General features: G+C 32.2%; 2 protein-coding genes across 6 annotated transcripts in view; one reads left to right on the top strand and one right to left on the bottom strand.

The window, feature by feature from the left end:
• On the bottom strand, positions 1 to 21,472 carry LOC148609526 (MYG1 exonuclease-like). 5 transcript variants are annotated; one of them, XM_088596324.1, is made up of 8 exons: positions 21,335 to 21,472; positions 8,873 to 9,064; positions 8,270 to 8,365; positions 7,116 to 7,346; positions 6,432 to 6,510; positions 5,420 to 5,542; positions 1,466 to 1,647; positions 1 to 1,124 (listed from the first exon to the last, which is right to left on the bottom strand). In XM_088596324.1, the coding sequence occupies exons 2-8, from the start codon at positions 9,010 to 9,012 to the stop codon at positions 962 to 964; spliced, it is 1,014 nt and encodes a 337-aa protein (XP_088452450.1). In that variant the 5' UTR covers positions 9,013 to 9,064; positions 21,335 to 21,472; the 3' UTR covers positions 1 to 961. The 5 variants fall into 5 exon arrangements, with proteins under 5 accessions (XP_088452450.1, XP_088452447.1, XP_088452451.1 ...); XM_088596321.1 differs by lacking the exon at positions 21,335 to 21,472 and adding an exon at positions 18,909 to 18,985; XM_088596325.1 differs by lacking the exon at positions 21,335 to 21,472 and adding an exon at positions 18,737 to 18,915.
• Positions 19,417 to 25,656, top strand: part of LOC148609527 (transmembrane 7 superfamily member 3-like) — a 13,222-nt gene continuing 6,982 nt past the window's right edge. Inside the window, exons 1-4 of the mRNA XM_088596320.1 lie at positions 19,417 to 19,578; positions 21,356 to 21,505; positions 23,435 to 23,581; positions 24,884 to 25,161. Of these exons, the coding sequence (XP_088452446.1) occupies positions 19,500 to 19,578; positions 21,356 to 21,505; positions 23,435 to 23,581; positions 24,884 to 25,161 (654 nt within the window). The 5' untranslated portion in view covers positions 19,417 to 19,499. The remainder of the gene's footprint in view (positions 19,579 to 21,355; positions 21,506 to 23,434; positions 23,582 to 24,883; positions 25,162 to 25,656) is intronic.

Consider the following 25,656-nt stretch of genomic DNA (forward strand, 5'->3'; position numbering starts at 1 on the left):
AACTGTTAACAGTCTTTTAATAAAAAAATACAATCATGCAAACATGACTTCTCAATTAGATACCAAGCTGTTACGGACCTCTACTAAAAACACTATTTCATATTAGCAAACTAGTTGAGCAGTTCTATATAATAATTAACATTCTCATTTCCATGTCAGTATTATTCACTTTACTTTATATTTTTATCAGTATCTTGATTTATCAGGAAAATTTCATGGTTTATATCTCTTTGTGTGTGTGTGTGTCTTCTATCTGAAGTATAGTAATATAAAGTACATGCGTATCCTGCTAAAGTGTGCGCTGCTTCCTAGTAGTTCAACCCCAAACTATGTAACAAGAACATGTGTAATTGATGGGTGTTATCTGCTTATATGCCACAATATTAATCACTTATGTGATACTAAAGGTACATATTGGTCAATTATTGACAATTTTGACCCCTCATTAATATCTGACCTAAAAACCCTACAACCTTTAAAGTCAGAGTAGTCCCCACCTTTAGTCAGTTCACTAAGTAAGTCTTTTCATGTGAACAAAGCCAACAATATCATCAACTACACTATCGAAACAAACCTTATTTAGCATTTGTAGCATCATCTAATGTTAAGCTTTATTTCAAGGTATTTATCATAAATAATCCACTATTTACATAGGTTAATGTACTATCAGTTCAGAATGCAAATATGATAATGACAAAGAATTTCCTAGTCAAGTTTGCATTTTTAATTTCAGATGTGTATGACAATATGAAAATGACAAGTTTATTTTAATGATATTGATGTAAAAAATTCTAGTTTTCTGTCAAATCCACAGGTTCTTAGTCATCAATTTTTCAAAGGTGGCGACCTTTTTTGCTGTTGAATACAAATATTCCTGATAGTGTTTTATAACAACAACACTAATTCTCAGTTGTCCATCAAAACTCCTAGATAAACTTCTTGGTATCTGTTCCATGAGTGCCTATCTGCTTTTGAGTGATCGTCTGGCCATTTCCAAAGCTCCTTCAAATGTCTTATTTCCTCCAATGAATCCTGAGATATGAACAAAAACACAGCCAGGTATACTGCTTGCTTGGGAAAGCTCATCATCTCGTAGGCCTTGCCATTCTTTCAAAATTGATATCCTATAAAAGAAATAGCTAAAATATAATCAAATCAGAATTAATTAATTTTAATTCATAAAATAAAAGCAAAAGAACAGAAATGAAAACTGATGTATTTTTTTCTACTTTATAAAGAGGGAATAATTAAAAGGTTTTAAAAAAATGGATCTTCATTTAAATATCAAGTATTATCTATTTTCTGATTATAGAGATGAGATGCAAAAAAGGGAGCTTAGTGTATATATTAGTTAGCACATGTTCATTTATGTTTTCAGAAGAAATTATGAGAACAAAAAGTAGTAAATTTAAAAAATAATTATGGACAGAATATTTTTTAGGCTTCCAATACATTTTTGTATTACCTGTTTTCAAACGATCCAATCCTGACTGGAACACACTGGATTCTCCAGTTTCCATTATTGTCAGGATACAGAACATATTTTATAGTTGGAGACAAGCCTTGCTCTTGCTCAATATCAAATAAATGGTCTCGCCAGGGACATCCTCCATTAGGGAATGTGACTATTTCACCACTTGAATCAATCTGAAAAAAAAATGTACTCTTGTACACAATGGATATTAATACATTGTATACTATACAATATAAGATGCCAGTTGATCTTTTGATAACCTGAAATCAGGCCTTTTTCATATGTTCTATACTTGTACTTGTACCAATACCACAAATCCACAGCATTTTTCATAAATAGTAAGAGTTAAAAAGTTTAGGCTTATATTTGTTTCTTTTTATGTGCTTCAATAAATCACTCAAATATTTTCCTGTATTTTTCATTTGTCATTTCATGTTATTTTTCATTTTGTGAAGTACTTCAAATCAGTTTTATTTGTTATCCTTTTCACCAATACCCATTAGCCATTAAGGAAGTATCGTCTTTATAAATTTTAACAAGTAACCTTGAGTCAGATAAACTTCCCTATGTGACATCTTTCAAATTCTTGCTATTTTTTTGTGACTAACTATTATGTAAGTTTTAGAAAAAAAAATCCTTCAATGATTTATAAAAAACATTCATATACAGAAGCCATAGCATGACAGAGTAAAAAATAATTAGATTTTGAGATTTTGAGTTTGAGCAAAAAAAATATCATAATAAAATGCTTTGTAAGGCACAGATTGATACGACAAATTGAAATTTGAACAGTTAGAGCAAGTATGGACACACAATTCAAGCTTGATACAGCTTTAAGGTTGATTGCAATAAGACAGGGTAAGAAATCGACCAGAATCAAAGTGGCCCTATTCTTCGCCATTAATTCCTAAATGATTCCAGTTAAAACCTTCAAAATCTGCCAAAGCTTTCCTTAGTTGGTATGGCACTTTTTGGTACAATTTCAAGGAGATCCATTCCCTTTTACTCACATCATCAAATAGACATTAAGAACATTCTTTATTTCTTCCACCCTATTGGCCCCTAATTCCTTATAAGGGTCAGTTAGCAACCCTGGAAATAAATCCGTGCATCTTTTGTTTGTATGACAACTTTTATGTACAATTTTAGAGATATCTGTAGTCAACGTATTGTTTGGACTCCCAAAAATGCTTTTTTTCTTCGCCTCTAACTCACACAGGATTCAAATTCAATCCAAGTTTGACCTTAGTTATATAGAATATTGAGGGAGAATATCATAATTATCCCTATGCTTTTACTGGAGTTATATACATGTAGTAAAATTCTATGAAAAGATTGTATTGGCCACTTTTTGGCACCTTATTTCAAAATGGTTGAGGCTATAGCCTTCCAAATCAATAACAACCTTCTCCTTATAGTTAGAGACCTTGTTGTCATGACGATTAACAATCTAATACTTAAATTAGTGCACAAAAACAAAGTTTCCACAGAGGATGATGATGACAACTGCTTAAATGACAATGACCGTGCAATATCATTATATGAACACAATTTTTTGTGTTAAAAGGTATGGTCATCAGTAAAATGGATATTAAAATGGTTAAAAGAAGTTGCTCTCACAATAAATATGTTAATTTCTTTCTACTTTAAACTATATGCCATAACTATATATTCATGTCCTTGGATCTGCTACTTATTTATGAAATATTTTTTGAGTTGGTTATAGTGTAAGAATTCTGGCGGTAAGTTTTCCTCTACTTTTTCTGTAGTAGAACATAACCAAAAACTAAGTGTTAATATCCCCAGTGGGCAACTTTCATTTGCCCTTTTTTTTAATATAGTTTCTATGAGGCCTAATGAAGGATTTCTAATAAAAAAATATTTTGGGTTTTCCTGTATACTGTAAACGTACTTATTTTCGCATGGTATTTATTTTCGCGGATTTTGCGGTTGACCATTTTCCACGAAAATAAATACCCGCGAACATAAATACCCATATCACAAAATTTAGAAGAAACTTTATTACCCTAGACAACACATACCCGTCGATCAAAGACAAATTGCTATGTAAACAATTTTACAACCAGAACGACCCAAGCTGACCTTTAAATTGTTGTGAAAACAATATCAGGTGAGAGCAGTCCACGCTACCTGTATTTGTAAGATTGACACTTTTATTGTGAATGTGTTCACTGATCCGAATAATCCATAGTGACCATAATGACCTGTGTACGCTTTGATCTTTATTTATTATGAAAGGGACAGTTAAATAATCGATCCGACTCGTGCATTAAAATCTACCCAGGGGGAAAGATCGATATTTTTTTTATCTACATTACACTTTCTTTTTCATAGGCTCAATCCTTTGACAATCATTGATTTTTAATCATGGAATAAACTTTGTCTTTTACACGATGTTAAAAAGAGACAGAGTTATATTCCGCGAAAATAGTAAAAGTTAAAACTAGAAAAACGCGAAATTAAATACCCGCGAACTTGTTTGAAATTGTAAAATCGCGAATATAAGTACCCGTGAAAATAAGTACCTTTACAGTATCTAGAAATATTTTTTGACTGGTTATTGTGTACAAGCGGGAAATTTTCCCACTTATATTTCCTAGGGAGCCTACAGAAGGATTTGAAATAAAAAATATTTGGTATTAAGAAATGTATGAATCACTCTTTATACACTTCTGCCTGGTTTTAAGGCAGCGCTGAACTAAAAACATAATAATATCCATTTTACTGATGACCATACCTTTTAACCCTCCTGTTTTTTGCAGGAGTCTCCCATGATTTTACTTTTAACCCACAAAAAAAAAGTCAGATGCGGGAGGCATCGATCTCCTGATTTCAAGAATTCTTCCTGTAAAACCTCCCATAATTCAATTTATCAAATTTTTGTCAATTTTTGTCTGCCATTTTTGTTTATGTCAAACAAGCAGGTGTGTAGCGAAAGCACTTTATTGTCAAAATGCTTGGAATAGCTGATTGACATACGAGACTTTCTTGATTTATCTTCATTCATATGGACAAATAGTATGATTTACAATTTCGTATGGATAGTTATGTCAAGATTTTACAACCTTAGACCTAGTGGCCAACCACAACTTGTTTTTCCGTGTTGTTGATCATTTTACTGACTTTGAGAGAGAAAATAAAACATTCCCCGACAATAAAATTGCAGAGAAATTTTAATGTAAAAGGACTAAATGCACCCAAATTATAAAGCAGGTTATCACACCAAGTCTTGAGGCTACAAACATGCAGTGATTGAAAACTGTAAACAAAAACCAGTATTTTATGTGATGAAAGCAATGATAGGTGTGCCAAAAAGTTCTTTGCTACTCTTGTTTGCATTTTCAAAGATGGAAGCAGGTCTATCGAAACCAGATTCATTGGCATGCCAGAGATGAACATTGGAACAAGGAAAAAGCTATTTTATGCCAAACCAAGCATCACTTCTGTGAATACATGTATAATTCATTTTGTTGATTCATTTGAATATATTATGTATATATGGTTTTGAAACAAATATCGAAAATCATCTTTTTTATTTAATTTATAACATTTATAACATAACAAAATATGTCGATAATGTTGTCACACAAAATCTCCCACAATTTTATGATGGATTGCAGGAAATCTCCCGCAATTAGGTTTGACTAGGTTAAACAGGTATGCTGATAACACTTGTGCATGGAAAAACAGAATCAGTATCATCAGTATTATAGTAAATTCAGAAGTCATTGCATGCAGTAATTATTGCGATTTTGTAATTTCAAGCAATAAGTTTTGAGCAAATTCCTGCATCAAAAATAAGACAAGCTCAACAATATGAGTTTTTAATATTACGAATTTAAGTCAATCACATTTTTCACAAAAATAAAACATCGCAGTAAATTCTGATTTTACAGTAATACATCTTCTCAATATTATGTTTACCTCCATTCTTTTTTCAATAGCATCCACCACAAGCTGTCTAGCAGGTAACCAGGCCTTCTTGTAATACAGGACTCTGTCCATAAACTCCTCTCCTACAACCCTCATGGCCTTCAGGAAACAGACCTAGAGAAAACACAATGAACAATACATTGCAAACTGTGATATGATGAACTTGTAGTATGGTTTAAGTGTAGGGAATATAACCCTAGATATTCAGGGATACTTCATAAAACCTCAAAATAAACCTTAAAGTTGAATCAAAAAGTTACCATGGTCCCAGATAAACAGAAATGACCCAATCTTTGTTATGATGTTTGAGTACTTGAAATGTATTTTTTTCAATGACCCATTGATAATTAAATTAAAAAGGAGATACTCTGACCCATGGGTTCAAGATTTCAGAATGATCCCAAAAACAAACTCCAACCATCAAAAACAGAAAACAGAAACCTAAAACATACTCTGAGCAGCAAGCAGTTATTGGTTTATTTACAGTTCCACTCTAACAGTTTCATTGTTTACTTTATCTATTATTTTTTGTCTGTTCTTCATAAGTTAGTTTACATTTAACATTATAAAGCAGATAGCATTGAACTGATTGGACTGTGACAATCTACTTTCATTAATCATATAGATAGAAGTGATTTATATCTTTATTTGTGTAACAAAGTTTGATAATTAACACTGTGAAATTAATTTGGTAATTTCACTCCGACTTTCTTCCACCAAAACTTCACAACACGAATATCATCCACTGATCACAAAATTAAAAACTGATGTTCAAAATAGCAATGAATTAATAAGAAAATCTATATAATAAATAGGATAATTAATTGGTTATCGTGAATAACCAAAATATAAGAACTCGTGCCAAGAACACTTGAAGATTAAATTGTATGTGGAACTAGTTCCATACAATTTTCAAATAAATACATTCTTTGACACTCATGATTCTATATTGCTTATTCACTCTTTCCCATCAATTATCTAATTATCTTGTATTATGTCATACCATCTCATCAGCATTATCTTCATTCCATTGTGGGTTTATATTCCTTACTCTGTTGCTTAAAGTTGTTGTGATCTGATACCTTCAGAAAGAACAAAATCATCATGTACTGACCAAAATAAATGACACTTCAAATTACATGTAAGGCAATAACACATCAAATATTTTTAGAAGTACATTTCATTTTGAATATTTGTACTAACTTTTTTAATGAACAATAGGAAAGAATGTTTTATTCATAGTCCCTGAATAGATCCATGTAACTATTACACTGATTGAATGAAATCACTGACTTACACTTGGTCCCACAAGTCAATGAAGTAACGTGTAGTTTTAACAGTACTTTCATGAAGAATATTTGTACTAAATTTAACTTTCTAAATGTTGTAAATCTATAAGACTAAAACTACCATACCACTGCATTTATCTTTTTACCATTAAAAAAGACAGTTGTAGCTTCAATTACACATGAGCTGAACAAAGTGCCCTAATCTCTGATTACATGAATGAAAACTGTAGTCAATAGATACCCATTTAATGTCAGAAACTAAGTGGACAGTTTTATGTTGATATATTGGCACCAAGCTATTATATTTGTATTACATATTGGTATCCATAGGTTTTTCAAAGTTTTTTTTTATGGACATATTGACTATTTGATTGTACTATTGTAACCATGGATTTTACCTGGGTTCCCCATCAAACTGGTTTACACCATTATCTATTGCATCTATTTCTTCTACAAAATTGTCATAAACTTTATCATATATTGTCTCTGTTATAGCATCACTGACATCAGTATCTAAGATTCTTGCCACTATGTCCTTCCCAAAATGACAATACACTAATCCAGCACTACTAAGTTTTGTTTTCCATTTTTTCTCTGGCTTTAGAGAATTCATGGTCTCTGTAAATGTTCTACAAAATGAAGGATAAAATACCTGTAATATGTAGCATAAATCTTACTTCTACAGTTCTTTTAAAGAAATGTTTTATCTGTACATTAGGTATAACATGTATGTTTACATATCCATATTGGAAACCAACATTTTAATTTTTTGGCCTAACTGATATTAAAAATTGTTAGATGTACTAGATGTGAATGGAAACTTAATTTTTATATAAAAAATAAATGTTTGCAAATAAGTCAGCATAATTTGATGTGGGATATGATTATCGGTAATCTGTACTATCTTTCTTTGATCCTGTTGACATATGTTTCAAGATATTCAAAAATATTGGTCAAAAACATATTGATTGCCACATCTATAGAGTTTTGAATGAAAATAGCTACTGTACTTACATTACTAGATCTTTTACGTGACTAAATGTACATTAAAATGATTAAAAATGTGAAAATTAGATACCTGAACCGATCCGTTCAACAAAAATTGCAATCGTTCATCGATCACTGATCAGTTTCCAGTCAGTCATTGATCTGTCAAACTGATCCATTTAACTGGTGATCGCATCACGTGACCACAGGGCGATCAATGTTTTTTACATTTTTTGTTGTTTTCTTTGTCAATTTTACACATATTTATATAATGTAATATATTTAAACATCAATTTATACTTATATTTCACATTGCTTTTATTAAAAACAGATCATACGTCATTTTACATAACAAAACTGCGAGCAGATCGGTCACCGGTCTTTGATCCGTCAGCGATCAATCAGTCAATGGTCATTGATCCGTCAAATAGTTGTGTGGATCGGTTCAAGGACTGTACCAATAACCAGAATAATAGTTACTGTCAATTTTAATACTTGCAATATCATGTGGAATACCTGTCTTAGATACAAATTTTCTAAGAACCATCTATATGTATGAACTCACTTTTGATGGTGATCATATCTATGTATCTTGGGATCAAACACTCCACCAACATCAACCACAATGTCACATGTGTCCAGTAGTTTTGGATCTCTAGTTCTGTCGAATTAGAAAAAAAAATAGGTTCAGTGACAATAATATCCCACTAAAAACAACTATTTCTTTATAGAGACATGTAGTATCAGATCTACTCAGAGCTGCCATCCCCAAATCATTATATAAAAGTAAGGCTGGGGTCAGCTGGAGACTTTTTGTTTGAAGCAGACATTTTTGTTTTATAAAGCTTCTACACAAGCTCAAATGAAAACCATGACATTCATTATGCTATGCAAAAAATCTTGTGAAGCGGATTTCACTTATTTTTAAAAACTGGAAACTGTCATGATGATGATGAAAAATCCAGAAATTCATTTCTTTTCTAATTAAGACGGTATATTTTAATGACCAAAATTGGAAGGTTTGCAATAAAATAGTACAAATTGGCAGATCTCTCTCTACTTAACCTAGCCCTTTAAGTCATGTACCTCCATGTATAAAACTAATATTCAGTAATCATCTGGTATTAAAATACCAGAAGAATAATTGGTATATAGAGTTCACTTTTACCTTATTATCTCAGCATCCTTGTATGTAGGTAGTTGTTTTAATAGAAAACATGCTAATACTTCATCACAATGGAATGAACCATTGTGTGTTCCTATCTTCATCTCTGTGCAAAGTTTCTTAGCTGGTGGTGGAGATGTCATGTGTTTCACTAATACATGTATCAATGGTCTAGCTTTAAACAGATCTTTGCTTCTGAAAAGCATATTTTCATAATCTCAGATTATGACTTGGAATTGTTTACCGTGATAATGTTTATACAAGTACATGTATATATCAATTTACACACTGTTATTAGACATGATATACTCACGACGGATGATGACATGTGCCAAAATCCACAGGTGGTGATTCACACTTTTAAGATCTTAAAAATAACATTAAAAATAAACCTAAGAGTAGCTGTTCTATATGTGGGCTAAGTAAATTTACAAAATGCATATAGATACTGGTAACTGTTTCTCAACCCCAAGCAAACTAATTTCTACTGATTACATGAACAGATCATAGAGACAAACAGAATTAGTAAACTATTCTCAATGAATATTGACAAAACTTTGGGAAGGATAGGCATCTTTTGTACATGTATATGTGCAAGGATGTACTTTTTTTTTAGATGCTGCTAAGGGCTTGAGAGTTTAGACACCAACAAAGCTTTTAAGGGCAACTAAACCATTCATTAGAATTTCATGTCACTTTACAGAATGGTTTGTTATTATGCATAGATAAATAGATAAAAAAATGATAATTTTTCAGGATCCTTGCATTGGATGGAAGGTAATTCAATGTTAAATAGAGAGCTTGCATTTTTGTTTGTAAATCCGTCTAAATCTATAACATGCTTTGTTAAACATAAATATCATGTGCCTTTTTAATTATATGAGTGTAAAATGTGACTTGTAATGAATATTTGTATTTACATGTACATGTATGCCTACCATACATTCATCATCTTAAATATTTTTAGTGTTAGCACTATTTTTAATCTGCTGAATCCAGGTTTTTTCACCCTAAAACTTGTTCACCCTAATAGCTGTTTGCTCTATCTTTTTTGCCCTGTATACATATATACATGTATATATAATTTCCAGTTATATTATTTAATTAGGAATATCTTTTCAACTTATTTGGATTGTGAATAACCATGACAACAAGAAAGAGAAATTGAAAAGCACACTTACTGTAACCATAAATATCAAAAATGAGATGAATACTGTAGGCTCTAATTTTCTTTATTATAGTATGTTCAAGTTTTTAATTTTATAAGTTTTACTTTCATATACATTTGTATGATACTGTGGTGTAATAGTTTTACAAAAAAGTATATTCAAAAATTTAAAGTCTGTTGTCTAAAAATAGATTCTAAGAAAAGACCAAGGAGATTGATCATTTAATTATCCTGCACTATATTAATTTGTATCAGATAATTAACAATTTCAAAAACAAAAAAAAACAAAAAAAAAACAAATGACTGTGTGTTTATTGTGTTGTTTATAGAGATACACATGAGAGGTAACTGAAACAAAATTGATTACACACACCAGAATATCTCAAAGACATCAATTAGTAATATCAAATGCCTTAAATGTCATTTCATATTTTTTTTCCTAACCAATTGTCAAAAAGTAATTCATAGTTAACATAAACATATTTTAATGATTTGAACTAGATGAAAAATAATTTGATTCACTGGCTGGTGTCAAGGACTTATTATAACACTCTCTACTGACAACCTTAATATTCTTTTTGCAGATTGTGATGTTCCTTTGGCTTTGAGTTGTCACAATTGAATTCACAATTTGTGATAGTATTTCCAATATCGCCTTCCCTTTCTTTTCTTCACAAGTAAATATAGGGTCAGGGTGAATGGATCCTAAGCACGAATGGACCAAGAATGAACTAGAACTAGGGCTTACACTAAATTATTGTCACACAATTTCAACATGATTTTCTACTAAATTGTACAGTTAAATTGGTGACATTAGTTTACATTGTAAATATGAATTTCTATTACTGATTCTGCATCTAATGAGTTTCATGTTCATATGAATTGGCAGTGGCTCCCCGCACTAAGTTGGGGAGGGGGACTCTTGCGGCTTATTGACCTCAAGTTCCAGTTTCTATTGGAAAAAGATAAAACACCATGTATTGTACCATCAATATTATATCATCCACATTGAATATCTTGAGCATCTAAAACTTATATATTTGACAGATTCAGAACACAATTTGTTTTGTCTTCAGTACATTCAAAATGGATTGTCCATTTCGGATGAAACTGGTGATTTCAAAAGACAGACAGTCACTACGAGTATCAAAAGATTGACAGAGTTGATAAAATTCTAGACGAAAATGTTATCTTGCAGAGGATAAAACAGTGCTGACATGAACGAAATAAAACAATTCTAAAGCAAAAAGAATTGTGCAAATTTGAGTGTGTACCATGCAATTCTGACTTGCAAGCACAGCAGAGTGTCGTGGATGATGGTTGTCTGACAATTGGCAACACCTTAAGCCTGTTCCAAAGGCCATGTATTGGATGTGCAAATCGTGCAATAGGAAAGATATATTAACTCTGCATTAGCTGGCAAATTTGTTCAGTTTTGATTCAACCGAATTTTTTTGATTCAATGAAATAAGTTTGTAGTAATGCAATGGAACCAATAAATGTGGATAATACCTACAGAATATTGTGAAAACAACATTTTTTTTAATCAGAGAAGATTGATAGCTCTGGTCTAATTATTTTTCGCCATTACTTCTGAAGATTGCCGACAGGCCACCTGGGTTAAAAATACTTTAACCTTGTTTAAAAAATAACAATAACGGATACACAGGTAAGCAAGTGTCTTGTTTTCATATCATTTCATCTATTTTTTTTTAATTAATTTTCAAATAATGACCGTATTTGTGCCACAATATATCACAACACGTAAATTTCAAAAGGATACTTGCGTTATATTCAAACTATTTTCTTTTACGGCTTGTCGTTCTACCTTGCCGTTGAATAACCACTTTTGCTTCACAATTATGTGTTACTTAAGACGTGACCTATACAGCACGTGCACGGATTGAAGTCACCGGAAGTCACAAGCATACGAATTTAACTACATTAAATGATTTTTTTTTTGTACGTTTTGTACGTTGATTTTTTTGTCTTGCAAGACAATACATATATAGACACTAATCCCTTTTGGGGTTCAGCGCTGGAGATCAAAACAAAAAATACATGTGTCTCCAGCGCCGAATCCCAAAAGGGATTAATATAGACACCTATTTCATGTATTTAATGCATTTTATTTGTGGATATCAAATGAAATTATACAGGAAAAGTACAGTTTAGTAGAAATAATTCAACAGAAACAAAACATTACGAAAATGACAGCTAATGCAGCTTTAAGAATGTGAAATCCTCTTAAGCTGTGTTAATTTTTGAATATAATTATTTAAAAATATGTGATGAACATGTTCAAATTTCAAGTTTAGATTTTACTTTATGGACTTAATAGCCTTTTTCCTTGTCATTCAACTAGTATTTTAATTTTAATATCATCCTATTTTAAGTGATAAAATATCTTATTTACATGTAAATGTTTCATTCAAGTGTTGATTTTTACATGTATGTGATGTATTCAATTAAGTGTAAATACTTGTACATCAATTTATGTCCTTTCCATGTTAACAGACTGTTTTCATGTGAAACCAGAACTTGTGGACAACTAGCCATGGACTCCCTGTGAGGCACTCTCAACGAAATTCCGAAAACAGACAAACGATGAAAAATAATAATATTTTAACATACATGTAAATATTGGTTATCTGCCCCTGATATATATGGTCGTTGTTAATACTGAGAAGTAAGTTTTGGCGTTTTCGTTGACATATAGTAGATGTATTGAACTGTGAATTGGTGAGATCATTCCATGCATGTTACACTACAATATAGTCCAAAACGATTTGTGAACAAATTCATCAAAATATTAAGTTTCTTCGTTTCACTAACATTTTCGATGGTCCATAGTGAACACTTTTCATATACATGAACAATGTGAGACATAACGGAACTTCAACCAAGTGATTTACTTCTTCATCAGAGTTTTTTAAACAGTCAATATGATGAATTCAATTCATTACCCTTGTCACAAGAAATTACTACCCATTCTCAGCCAGACATTCTATCCATGAATAACATAACTGACATTGCATGCTTGATAGATTTCGTTAACACCCATCTCAAAGCACTACCCAAAGATAATTTTGTAGAACTTCTCTTAGAAAGATGCGCCAAGTGTAACTGTGATATAGTATGTCAGATATGAGCTCTTCGATATTGTAAAACGTCGAGAAACCTTTCCATATAAAAACGCTATTTTGAAGAAGCAACTAGGTCCACGGAAACCCAATGGTGAGCCTGTCGAATTAAAACTTGCTAATGACTGTTACACACTCTTTCTCCTGATATCAGGTGACTATAGCGATGACTTGAAAAACGTACTCAATGTGCACTTCTACACCTCATCACGAAAAGCAAACTCTCAAGAAAATGACATTAGCTTGTCTCAAACTGACACTTCCATTGATACCTAAAACATCCTTACAAAGGACTCCATAGTGAGGATCGAACCGGAACTAAATTCCCTTAAAGGAGAATATACACAAGACATAGAATTTCTCAATGAAACTGTTGAAAATATAGTGAAAGAAAACACTCTAAAAACCAAGAAAGGCTACAAAACTGTCAGAACCAAATCACTACGCTACGTGCTTCGAACATTGCATCATCTGCTGATGTAAAAAAATCTTCAAACGCACATTCATTCACTGGAAAAAAAACCTGAGAACTAAATTGCTCAAAAAACTCAAAAACAGCATCTAGCACGGTAGAATTAAGAAATAAGCTAAACTGCTCAAACGCCGAATTAAAACAGTTAACAACTGATGTTTCGAAGATAAGAAGTGATATGCTAGCATTAAAGCAAAGCTTAAATGAACTTAAAACCTGCGTCAAATCAGACTTTTCTAGATTAAACCAATTAAATGATACTCGTGCGTTAGGAATATCTAGTCTTAAAAACAAAACAAATTTGATCAACGACAAACTCAAGGAGTTTGACGAAAACTTTGCCACCATAAGCACTAGTTGCGCTTCACTTTCCTCATCAATAACTGACCTCAAAAAGCGCTTAGGCAACGCAGAAAGAGAGTTGAAAAATGTTGATAAAACAACTAGGTCATATGCTGAAATTCTAAAGACCAAACGTAATCAATCTGAGCTTGAAGGTATCGACCTTACTACCAAATCTATGTCCAACTCTTCATCAGACAATGTTAAATGTTCTGACCTTCCACCACCAAACAAAAGAAGTACACACTTTATATCACCTGACAATTCTATGCGTTCTGATATCCCAGAATCACAAGGATGATCTACGCACTGCGTTCCATCTGTAAATGCCAGAATCTCTGACATCCCGCAAACATTGCACAACAATGATCCATTGGAAACTCCTAGGTCTGAAAACTCTCTGACTCGTGTAGAAAAACTGTCTTCCGATACAAGAATAAGGGACATACCCACTAATGCTCAACGTGTTGATATTTGTGAATACTCGAGGGAAAATATGTCTGAACCTTTAAATGATACATGTCTTAGTAATAAAGGTATCCCAGTGCATTTTCTGACACCAGCATGTTATCCTACAAGTTCTTCCAAATTTTGCAGTTTTGTGCAAAAAGAAAAGCGTAAAATAAGTCATTTCTATGTTGGTGGTATCAATAAATACACTTCGTCTGAAGCTGTGATGCGATCGTTTCTTTTAGAGAAAGGTGTACGAGTAACACATCTCCATTACTTCGACAGGTCAAACATGAGAACTGCCTCCGCTCAAGTTAACATTGACGAATGTGACGAATATAAATTACATGAACATTCTTTCTGGCCTGAAGGTATCTTCATGAAAAATTGGCTTCCTTGGAATGTTTTTCGAAATGAAAAATTAGGACATAAATAACTACACAGATTTACAGTAACTAGACAATGAAACTTAATATTGCTTGTTTGAACTGCAGAGGCATTATGTCAGCTGTTCCCCATCTTTTAAACTTTTTTACAGAAGAAAATTGATATTATCGCATTGTCTGAACACTGGTTACGTAAATCACAATTTGATTTTCTTGACACTATTGACAGTCGTCGTTATAAAGCTTTCGGGAAAGGCGTTGATGAATTTTCCCCCCGAGAACTATAGATGCAATGCCCATAGTGGAGTGAGTTTTCTAGTTTCAAAACATTTATGTCCTTTTATATACGAAATAGACATAGACAGTAGCAGAATATGTGGTATAGAACTGAAAATTCTAAATGAACGAAGCATTTTCTTTTTGTCTGTGTATCCATCTGCACCATGAAAACTGATATTTTCAACGGGTCATAGTTTTCCTTTCGTCGTTTGTCTACCCCGGACTTGACTTTTTATGAGCAACTCGGTGGGTGTTTCTAGAAAAGCATAGGACGCTTACCCTACTCTGCCAGTTTTTAGTGGAGTCCGAGTTGCTCATTTGCTTTTGTTACTTTGTACCTACCTGCTGTCACGTGCACACAACCACATGATCTATTTATCCGTGAACTCGAATACCTTTTCGATATTTACAGTGCATTCTCTAATCATGGGACAGTTTTCATGCTTGGCAATTTCAATTGTAAAGTGTCTGGGCCCAGTATCTCATCATTTTCTCTAGACAAATGGAGCAGCCTATTGGAAGAGTTATTGCTTCAAAACAATAGCGTGTCCCTTCACGTTGAAGAATTTGCTAGAGGGCCTACCCACACATTCTAATCATACTCTAACGGTCCAAAATCTGTAATTGATCACATAACTAATCATAGAGACAATCCGCAAGATGTTAGTAAAGTTTTTGTAACGGACGATGATCATATGTACAATGTTTAGGACCATAAACCAATAGCATGTGCCTATGACAATATGACAGACTCAAATCCATTCTCAAATAGTGCCACTATTAATGAATTTGCTTGCGAGAAAGTTGCTTGGTCAAAAGCTAAAACCTCAGACGTTCTAATTGACTACTCGTTTGCATTGTCTCAAAATTTGTGGTGTATTCAAGCTCCAGCCGCTGCTTCCCCAGATGATATTGAAGTGTACTATAAAGCTATAGTTGACGCCATCAAGTCCGCCGATAACGACACTCTGCCTCGCAAACGATTCATAAAGCATCATAAACCATATTAGTCTAAAACTGTTTTGATATCTAATACAAAATGAGAGAAAAATGAACTGCACGGATTCTTAATGGCAAAGTTCATAGTCGTAATGATGCACATTTTGTGAACTATATGAACGCTAAGAGGGATTTCCGACACCAACTGCAAAAAAACGTATAATGAACATTTGCAAAAGTGCTGCAAAATGATTGAAGATTCTGTTGAAACTGATCAAAAGTATGTGTGGTCCGTTTTAAAAAGTAGAAGACAACATAAAACTAGCTGTCATGAACTAAACGTGAATGGTGTATCACACACTAACGATAATGACATATGTAATGCGTGGGCTGAACATTTTGAATCACTATCCAAATTTGATCACACGTTAAAAAATCGAGAAAACATCAATTTCATTGATGAACTGGTTCGTGAAATTCATCTGAACTGCCATATTAATGATATAAAACTTGAGCAATTCGCCTTCAATGAGATATCTGATATTTGTAACAACCTGTCAAGCAACAAATCTACCGCTTTGGATAATATATCTTACGAACACATCAAATATGGCGGAAAGAGTCTTGTAAAACACCTGTGTAATTTATTCACTATAATACTTTAATCATGCTATATTCCCTTGTGCTGGAAGACTAGTGCAGTTATTCCACTTTTAAAGGCGGAAATAAAAAGAAAAGCGATCCTAATTCGTACTGTGGAATATCTATGGCAAACCGTTGTGAAATTTATTCCTCATTTATTGATTATAATAATTTATGTATTGATATTAATAAATGAATTATCAATAAATTGGCATTTATTGATATCAATAAACCTTACATATTTATTAACCTGTTAATAAATATATATTGATATCAATAAATTATTTATTAACATGTTAATAAATATTTCTCAACATGTTAATAATTCATCTTTTTATTGATATTAATAAATCATTTATGCACATGTTGATAAATATTTATCAACATGTTATTAAATATTTATTGATATCAATAAATGGGGAATCAATTTCACAATGGCTTGTCATAAATATCATTATGCTCTATCTCGAAAGTTTTTGAAAAAGCCTTAGTAACACCCTTTATTCTCTGAAAAGAAACTTTCCACACCCTTCACAAATGACTTACCAGAAACAACTTTCAAGTATGTTTGCTTCTTTCAACTTACAAGAGGTTGTTTATCACTACATCAAACGTAACAGTAAAGTTTTTGTCATCCTCTTAGATAGCGTAACAGCATTTGACACGGTGTGGCACTCCGCCTTGTTACTGAAACTTTATAGACATGGTATACACGGAAACACGTGGACCTTGATTGATAACATGTACAGTGGCATGAACAGCTGTGTGGTGTTTCAAAACAACTAGTCTCGTTGTTTTCCTCTTGAACGTGGTGTACAACAAGGTGGTGTTTTGTCAGCTCTATTTTACTTTATTTACATTAATGATCTACTTCATGATATTGACTAGTCAAAAAGCGGTGCTATGTTACTTGACATTTGTGTCAGCATTTCTGTGTAAGCAGACAATATAGCTCTGATATCATCATATGAACACGAAATGCACAATCTCGTAGATTTATGTGAACATTATAGCACTTCATGGACGTTTAAATTCTCTCCCTCAAAAAGTCAAGTTTTACATTATGGTGTTAATCCCAGCAATGCTTCAAACAAACTAACATCGTATGGTGACACAATACCCTTAGTTATTTCTTCTGAACATGATACTTTTGGAGAGTTCTTTAAAATCAACGAACAAAACTTTCAATGCCTGTCGGTCTTTATGCTCATCCGTGTTGTCTGTTATCAACTCTGGAATTCACCCGTCAATTGTAAACCCACTGACTTGTTCAAAGATAGTACAACAGTTGTGTTACACAAAAGCTTTATATGGTTGTGAACTTTGGAGTAGCTTAACTCAATCTGAAACTGAGATGCTTGAACGGTCACATAAATTCGCATGTAAAACGTTACAAGGACTCCCGAAATGAACACGTTCGGACAAGTGTACAAGTCTGTTAGGTTGGTTCAGTATCGAGTGTTATATTGATAAATGCAAGTTATTATTCTTTGGCAGAATACATGTACGTAGACTAAAATCGAATGCATTGCCTAGAAGGATTATGATGACCAGGCTATTCGAATTCAAATATAAATGCCCTAAACTCAGCTTGGTTTTATTCCTGACGTGTATAGACTAGCTCATAAATACGAGATGACAGAACACCTTGTTACATTTATGGACATTGGTAAATTTTCATCAAAGAAAGCACGGTCAGCTATTGTCAGGGATCAGATAAAAAAGACTGAACTTTCTGAGTGGCATTCGAGGCTATCAAGCGACGAGGATTTTAACCTATTCAGATGTATACACAGGGAAATTCAACTACACGGTGCCTGGACTATTGCAAAACTTTACCCAGAACTATGAGAAGCAGCTAAACATGTTATTGACTTATGTTCTGTTATTAAACAAGACGGTAACATATTACTATGTGATCGATGTGGGATGTTCTTTTCAAATATCGCAGAGCACATCTTAGTCTCATGTAGTACATTGAAAGACAAAGGTGGTAATCTTTGGACAGACATTATTAACATTAATCCAATTCAGTTTAGCATATACCTAGTCCTAGACAGTCTAGCACCTATTAACTTTACTGTTACTGTCTTATCCTTATCATTTATAGTGTTCGAAAATGTACGTAAATGTGCAGCTACTGTATATCAAAATTTAAACAGGTTGAAAGAACATAATTACGAATGGACACATAATTCAAACTTATCATGTAACTCACATGTTGCAAAAAAGAAACATCAAACATTACCAAGAACTTCCGATGGGATAGGAAAAATCTCGGTCTCACTAATTAGCAACAACAAGCGTCAAGACGTGACAAGAGTTTTTTCGAGAACATGATATGAACCTTTATATAGACAATCGTAGGGTCAAATTGTTTAAGTATTTTTTATTCCATTACTATGTATATCATGACCTTTGAAACGTTGATTTTTAGCAAAAAAGTTGTCACTAATGAAAGAATTTTTTTTCTTCTTATGACGCTTTTTTATCTGCACTTGTTGCTTATTAATGAGACCCAAAATTCCGAATAATTGCGGTTTTACTAAAATGCATTATTGTTATCCCGTAATGAAAATATTATGTTGAAGTTTTCGTGAACTTAATGTAATGATCAAATAATAAAGGTGTGACAGAAATAGACACCAAAATATCATAAAATCTATATCAATATCAACCAGAGTAATGGTTTTTTTTTACTTTAACTCAAAGTTTCAAAATAACCATCCAAATTTTAGCTTCATCTGTATTCTGAAAACCACAACAGAAATCTCTCAAAAATGTGAAAAAAAATCCCAAGACCAGGGAAATGCAGAGTGACACGCGTTTATATGGTGTCTTTATCATATTGTTCTTCCTCAATGTCAAGTTTTGCTACTCAGATTATGGTATTTTTAATGTAACTTCCGTGTTCTGTTGTTAATTTACTACACACGAGTTCATCCAGTGGCATGGGGCCTCAACATTAAATCGTCATGACTTTTTCCATTTTTTGAGATAAATGAAAAAATCTTTTGGTACCCTTAATTGCAAATAAATCTCTTTTTATCTATTTTTTTTATATTCAAGATTATACAGTAAAAATGATGATAATTTTATTTGAAAATAAAGGTTTACATATAATTATCATTACATGTGTATTTTTCAGGTAAAAGGGTTATGAATTCACATACAAAATATAAAAAATTTTAACTATATGAAATATTTTACAGAACCAAAGTTGGATATAAAATAATGAAGTTATTAAGTTTATTACAATGGTAAAAAGGAAGGAAGTACAATAGCAAGGACAGACACCCCTATCACTATATTCCCCCTTTCACCTGTGCAAGTCAGGGTAATTTAATAAAGATAACATTCTTTCTTTTGTTGGAAAAGCTCAACTGAAGTCTCCTTTCTTTCAAAGCTGTAGAATAACTCCTTATTAGAGTTACCAACCTTGAATGCGCAAGACATTTTGCAGAATTTTTGCCAATTTCTTGAAATAATAATGGAAAGAAAAGAAACATTCAATTGTTGATATGGTCCTTATGATGTCAGCCCTACAAATTAATCAACCAAGTCCTTGTAATGAAAGACTCCTAAAAGACATGTTGGGAGTTACTGCCCTTTAAAGGTAATAAATAGCTATTGTAGCAGTTTTGTATACCTTAAGAGCAGATAGGGAAAAGGTTTCAATTGCTGGAATTTTTAAATTCTTTACATACATCAAATATTCATACATGTATGTCTTAGAAATGAGTTAAGGTGAGTGATACAATCCCAATTGGGCCTCTAGTTAGTATTAACAAAAAAATCATATGGAAGGAAATTCCACACAGCCTGAACACTGGCAATGACATGTGCTCTGCTATTGGTATCATTCTGTGCCAATTGATTTTTTTTAACTTGAAAATTATTGTTCTTGCCAGCAATTTTAGATCTTATCAGCCATTTTTTGTATCATCTGTAGAAATTTGATTTCTGTTCAAAATGACTTTAAAGCTAATGGACAATGATTAAAACTGTACCAGCTTGGAATTATTTAGGGATTATGACCATAACCATTTACAGAGGAATTACAGGCTCAAAACAAAATTTAGTTTCTGGTATCCCCGGAATAACTTGAGTAAGTGTATGAAATAGTACAACAATAATCAATCATAATCACTTATGAAGGACTGGATTTGATATTGAAAATTTGGACCCTTTGGAGCTGAGTTTAAAAATAGAGATATTGAAAGGTGCTTACAAGTACATTTTTGTACAAGTACATGGGTAGACAAATTGACAAGGTGATTCCAGCACCTTATGTATTAAATTATGGTCATTTAGTCTTACTAGGTACATGTAAATGTCAAATAGCTAATTTAAAGTGTTATTGGCCACTTTCATATTCTGCCTAGAATTCCGTGCTGTGTTAACATTTTATCACACTATAAAGCTTGAATGTTGTGTCCACACTTCAGTGTGACTTGCCCCATCTGATCAGGGTTCACCCTTTTCAGTTGTGTCATTTGGAGTAGTTCATTTTGTTTCATAAACCTCCAGTTTTACTATAGCTTTCCCAGAAAGAAACCTAAGTAATGTGAAAAATTTATTGAAAATTAAGGAAACACTGCATTCATGATTTTAAGTAATTAAGACAATTACATATGTACTTACATGATACACCTTATTTTTTAGCTCTATTGCCAGATGTGCCAACAACTGTCAAACTAGCTCCTAATTCTCAAAGTAAACTGGTAGTTAATCAGTTGTACAGTGTCAATGGGTATGCTGTGATCCAGGCCCATACCCAATACAGGAATATTACTCTTTCTCTAAATCCAGCAGGTAATAATTTCAGTAGATAAATGAATAATATCAATTAAGCAAAATACACCATTAATGTGTCTCAAATTTTAATTTTCCTGTTGACATGCTTCTATACACATGCATGTACATGAAAGCACATGTTTTATAATAGTACAATTAATATTTTGGCAAATTAATTCAAAATATTTCCTTGTATTTCATATTCTCTCTTAAACACATGTACATGAATTTATTTCCCTATAAAGTAGGTTTAGTAAGTTTCTAGTTCTGCTCAACCCTAAATTCCTGATTGGTAATGGTTATAAATATGGTCTTGTTTTTTAAATGCCTCTACAACAACTTTGTTAAGGGAATGACAACTTATCATCTCTTCAGAACACCCTTGTGAATACTCCAAAATTGTTATGTAAATTTTTTGCCTGGATTGCACTGGTGCAAATAAGCTTTAAGAAAGGTAAATGTCAGTTGGGCAGGGGTGTGGGGAAAATATTGTCGTTTTTTCTCAGCAACTATAAAACACAGATACTTGAGATACAAATGTATTTGGTACACAACTTGAGTATAGGGTTCTATGTAGTGGGATGTAATTTCAGGTCGGTCACACAAAACATACCATTGCCACCAATTTTTTTAAAATTTCATTCTATTTACTTTTTGTCTCGCCTGTGACGAAAGTCGCGGAAGGTGATACTTAGGTTTTGTTTTTCTAGCAACAGCGGCGTCCACAAACAACATTCAATTTTCTGATAAGTTCATTTTAACATGAACCCCTTATTGTAGGTCAGTGATATTTGGTGTACTAGTGCATTACCATCATTGCATCACAGATTCATGCCAATTTTATGCATATGTTCCCAGCAGTCATGGTCTGTTGACTTAGAAAATTTAATGTTAAAGTTTAATGTTAAATTTTCTGATATTCATTTAAACATGAACCCCTTATGCTAGGTCAATGATATTTGGTGTACTGATGCATTACCAACATTGCATCACAAATTCATGCCAATTTAACACATATTTCCCAGCAGTCTAGTGCATTTTGTAATGGTAACACAAAAATGATAATTTTATAATTCATATTATTATACAAGATATGACAGTAACACAAAAAATAATATTTAACAAATACACCATTATATTGACAATATCAAACAGACAAGACTTATCTCTGTGATAACAGTTTATTAAATGTACCATGTTACAATTTTGTTATTTTTACTTTAAGTTCTGCTTGCACAAACTCCACAAGTTAAATTAAGATCAATAACTCATTATTAGTTGGCTTTTAAGTGCTGGTGATTTATGGAAACAAAAAATCATGTCAAAAACATTCAAGACAACAGTAAAAACTTTAAGTGTGTACATGAAATAATACTGATACTTCAATTTTTTTTATCACTTACAGTTCCCCCTTTCCCCTCTTAACATGTTCGTTCTTCAAGTAGCCACCCTAACTCAGTTAAATTTTATTTGGACAGTTTCATCCTCGAACCTCCAAATATACTTTTGTATTGCAACCAATCAACAACTTAATCATATCAACTTAGTTTGGTGCTTCTTTAATAAAAAATAATTTGTTGTCATCCAATTTACAGTGTTGCTCTAGTTTTTCTAGTAGAGCTTGGTAGTTTTTGTTCAAAAGTTAATTATCTAATCATTTTTTCAGTCTGGGTTGGGGCATGCCCTCATAGCCCATCCATTTATTTTGTTAATATGTAATTGATGCATATTAATCCTTAGAAAAAGCTGACAATGCTGTTGATTTTTGTGGTCATGGGGTTGGGAAAATTAAGCTGAGAAACATACCAAATTTTACATGATGGAGGATGCCCCTCTTTCATGTGTTGGTCAACAATAGACAATAGACTGCAGAAATTTAAAAAAAAGTAATTTATGTGCCTTAATTTCATATTTTAAACTTCCGTATATATTTGTGTATACTTTTAGAAGAACAAAGAAGTGAGAATTTTGAGACTGGGACCAATGTTGGACTGGTTGTCATTTTCAATGGGCAGGCAACTTATAAAGTATTCCTAATCTCAAGACATAATGTTACAGTCAATGTTTTGGTATCTTTTATTCTGTACAATGATAGTAGGTATTCATTATAAAAAAAAAACATTTCTTATAGACAAATCTAAAGCTGGATTGTTTTCATTATAGTGTTATTATCTACATTTCTGGTCAACATGATAAATAGGTTGAATTATAATGACTTTTTGCAATGAATTTTTATACCAGTGTGTTGTTGCAGGTGTATAGAGGTCGTGTACCATATTTTGTCGATTTCTGAAGTTTGTCTACTATTTCCAAGTTGTCTGCTGTATTTGTTGCATGATATTTGGTTAGAAATGAATGGTTTCACGTTAATGTCAATATTGTTTGATAATGTTGGTCATTACGGTGTCTTCATGTCATTATTTGACATTTAAGTTTATTTTGAAGAAGTGTCGTCATTCTGTTACCATGGATTTAATTACTTTTGTTGTCAGGGCCTTTTAGAGCTTATTTGTAGATGTGTTTACACTTATTGAAAATTGGTGATCTCTGTAAATATTTAAAATTTTCTAAGATAATTCCATGGAGCATTTTTCACTTTTCACCATATCTGTTACATTTTCTATGGTGTCTGATCATTTGTGCATCCACAAACTTTTGGTTACAGTTTGCACTGCAATTACTTATCACAGCATTGATAGAAGATTTATTATAGGATTAAGCACTGTTTTTCTAGAATTTATCAATGTGTAAAATTGGACCATTCACTCGCACAACAAATAAAAGTCACTTGTATGTCAGGTTTGTGAGTGAATGGTCTGATTTTACACATCCATAAATTCAGGAAATACCGTGTTTAATCTTTATCATTCCAATTCCTAACTATCTGAAATACATATTTATTTTTTTCTTGAAGGCTCTTATTCAGTGAATTGACACTTGAAATTCACATTGCAAATGGCTGCATTCAACTGACATTGTCAATTCAATATTTAAAGTATTTACAGGCTACTCGTAACTTTATTCTTTCAAAAGTGTTGTTTTAAATATACAATACCGAAAATGAATGGAATAAAGCAGATAATACTGTTTTAAGCCTCTAATGGCTCTACATTTTGTCAAAGTGATGGTAGACATGTTGTGTACATCATGTTACGTAGGTTGAATTTAGCCTATTGTAAAAACTTTCATTTCTGAGGTCATAAAAGGTGAACAACCAATCATAATACACAAAAAAGACATATGCTAATTAGATTGGAATTATATAATTAAGTCATATTGTTGATATCAATATTTCTGTTATTGTTGATATCAATATTTCTGTTATTTGAAATAAAAAAATCTTTTTTTCTTTGATTTCCCTAGAACTGCTAGTTACATATTATTTTTATTTTTCAGTCTTTTACCCAGTCCCAGGTGGTTGTAATATTGAGTTCAACATGGCAAATGATCCTAACCTCAAAATGTCCTACGGTACTTACATGAGCCATGTAGAGTTCCAGTTTGCGAGGGGATCTGTGAATGACAGACGATGTGAGAGGTCTCCAGCTTTAAACAAAATGTCTTACCATCTGTATGTCTATTACATTGGTAGTGCTGATTTGTCAGAAAAAACATATTTCAATTCAATGAAGAAGATAATGAACTATAGTGGTATCATGGAACATGCAACTAGAGTGAGTGTAGAGAATAGGGATTTAAATATTCTAAATTTAGAAATGATTGAATGTTTTGTTGTTTTATCTTTTTGTTTTTTGTTGTTTTTGTGGTGGTGGGATGCAGGGGCAAAATGAAAATGGCCTGTAATTGGTGTTGCAAAAACATGCAATACTTAATTTTTAACATTGGTGAAGTTTTTTTTTCTTCCCAAAAAATAAAAATGATTTTAGATAGAGAACTTAATGACTAACTGCAATTATTTCTCAAGTTAGGGTAGTTTTTTTAAAGTAAAATGATTGATATTATTTCAAATATTTTGAAAATATCTTGATTGCCAAATTATTTTTGTAGTATTTTTTTTTACTTTAAATGTTTTAAAAAAATATATGTGTGAATGTTTTAAGTGGTTCATGATATTGTAAATTGCTCTTGAATAAAAAAAGATAAAAAAAATTATTCTCTGAAATTAATAATACAAATCATGTGCAATGGCCTCCTATTTGAATTCTTGA

The sequence above is a fragment of the Perna viridis genome, chromosome 8 (genome assembly GCF_037379345.1).
Source record: "Perna viridis isolate PV_CMFRI_1.1 ecotype Kerala chromosome 8, ASM3737934v1, whole genome shotgun sequence".
NCBI classification, from domain to species: Eukaryota; Metazoa; Mollusca; class Bivalvia; order Mytilida; family Mytilidae; genus Perna; species Perna viridis.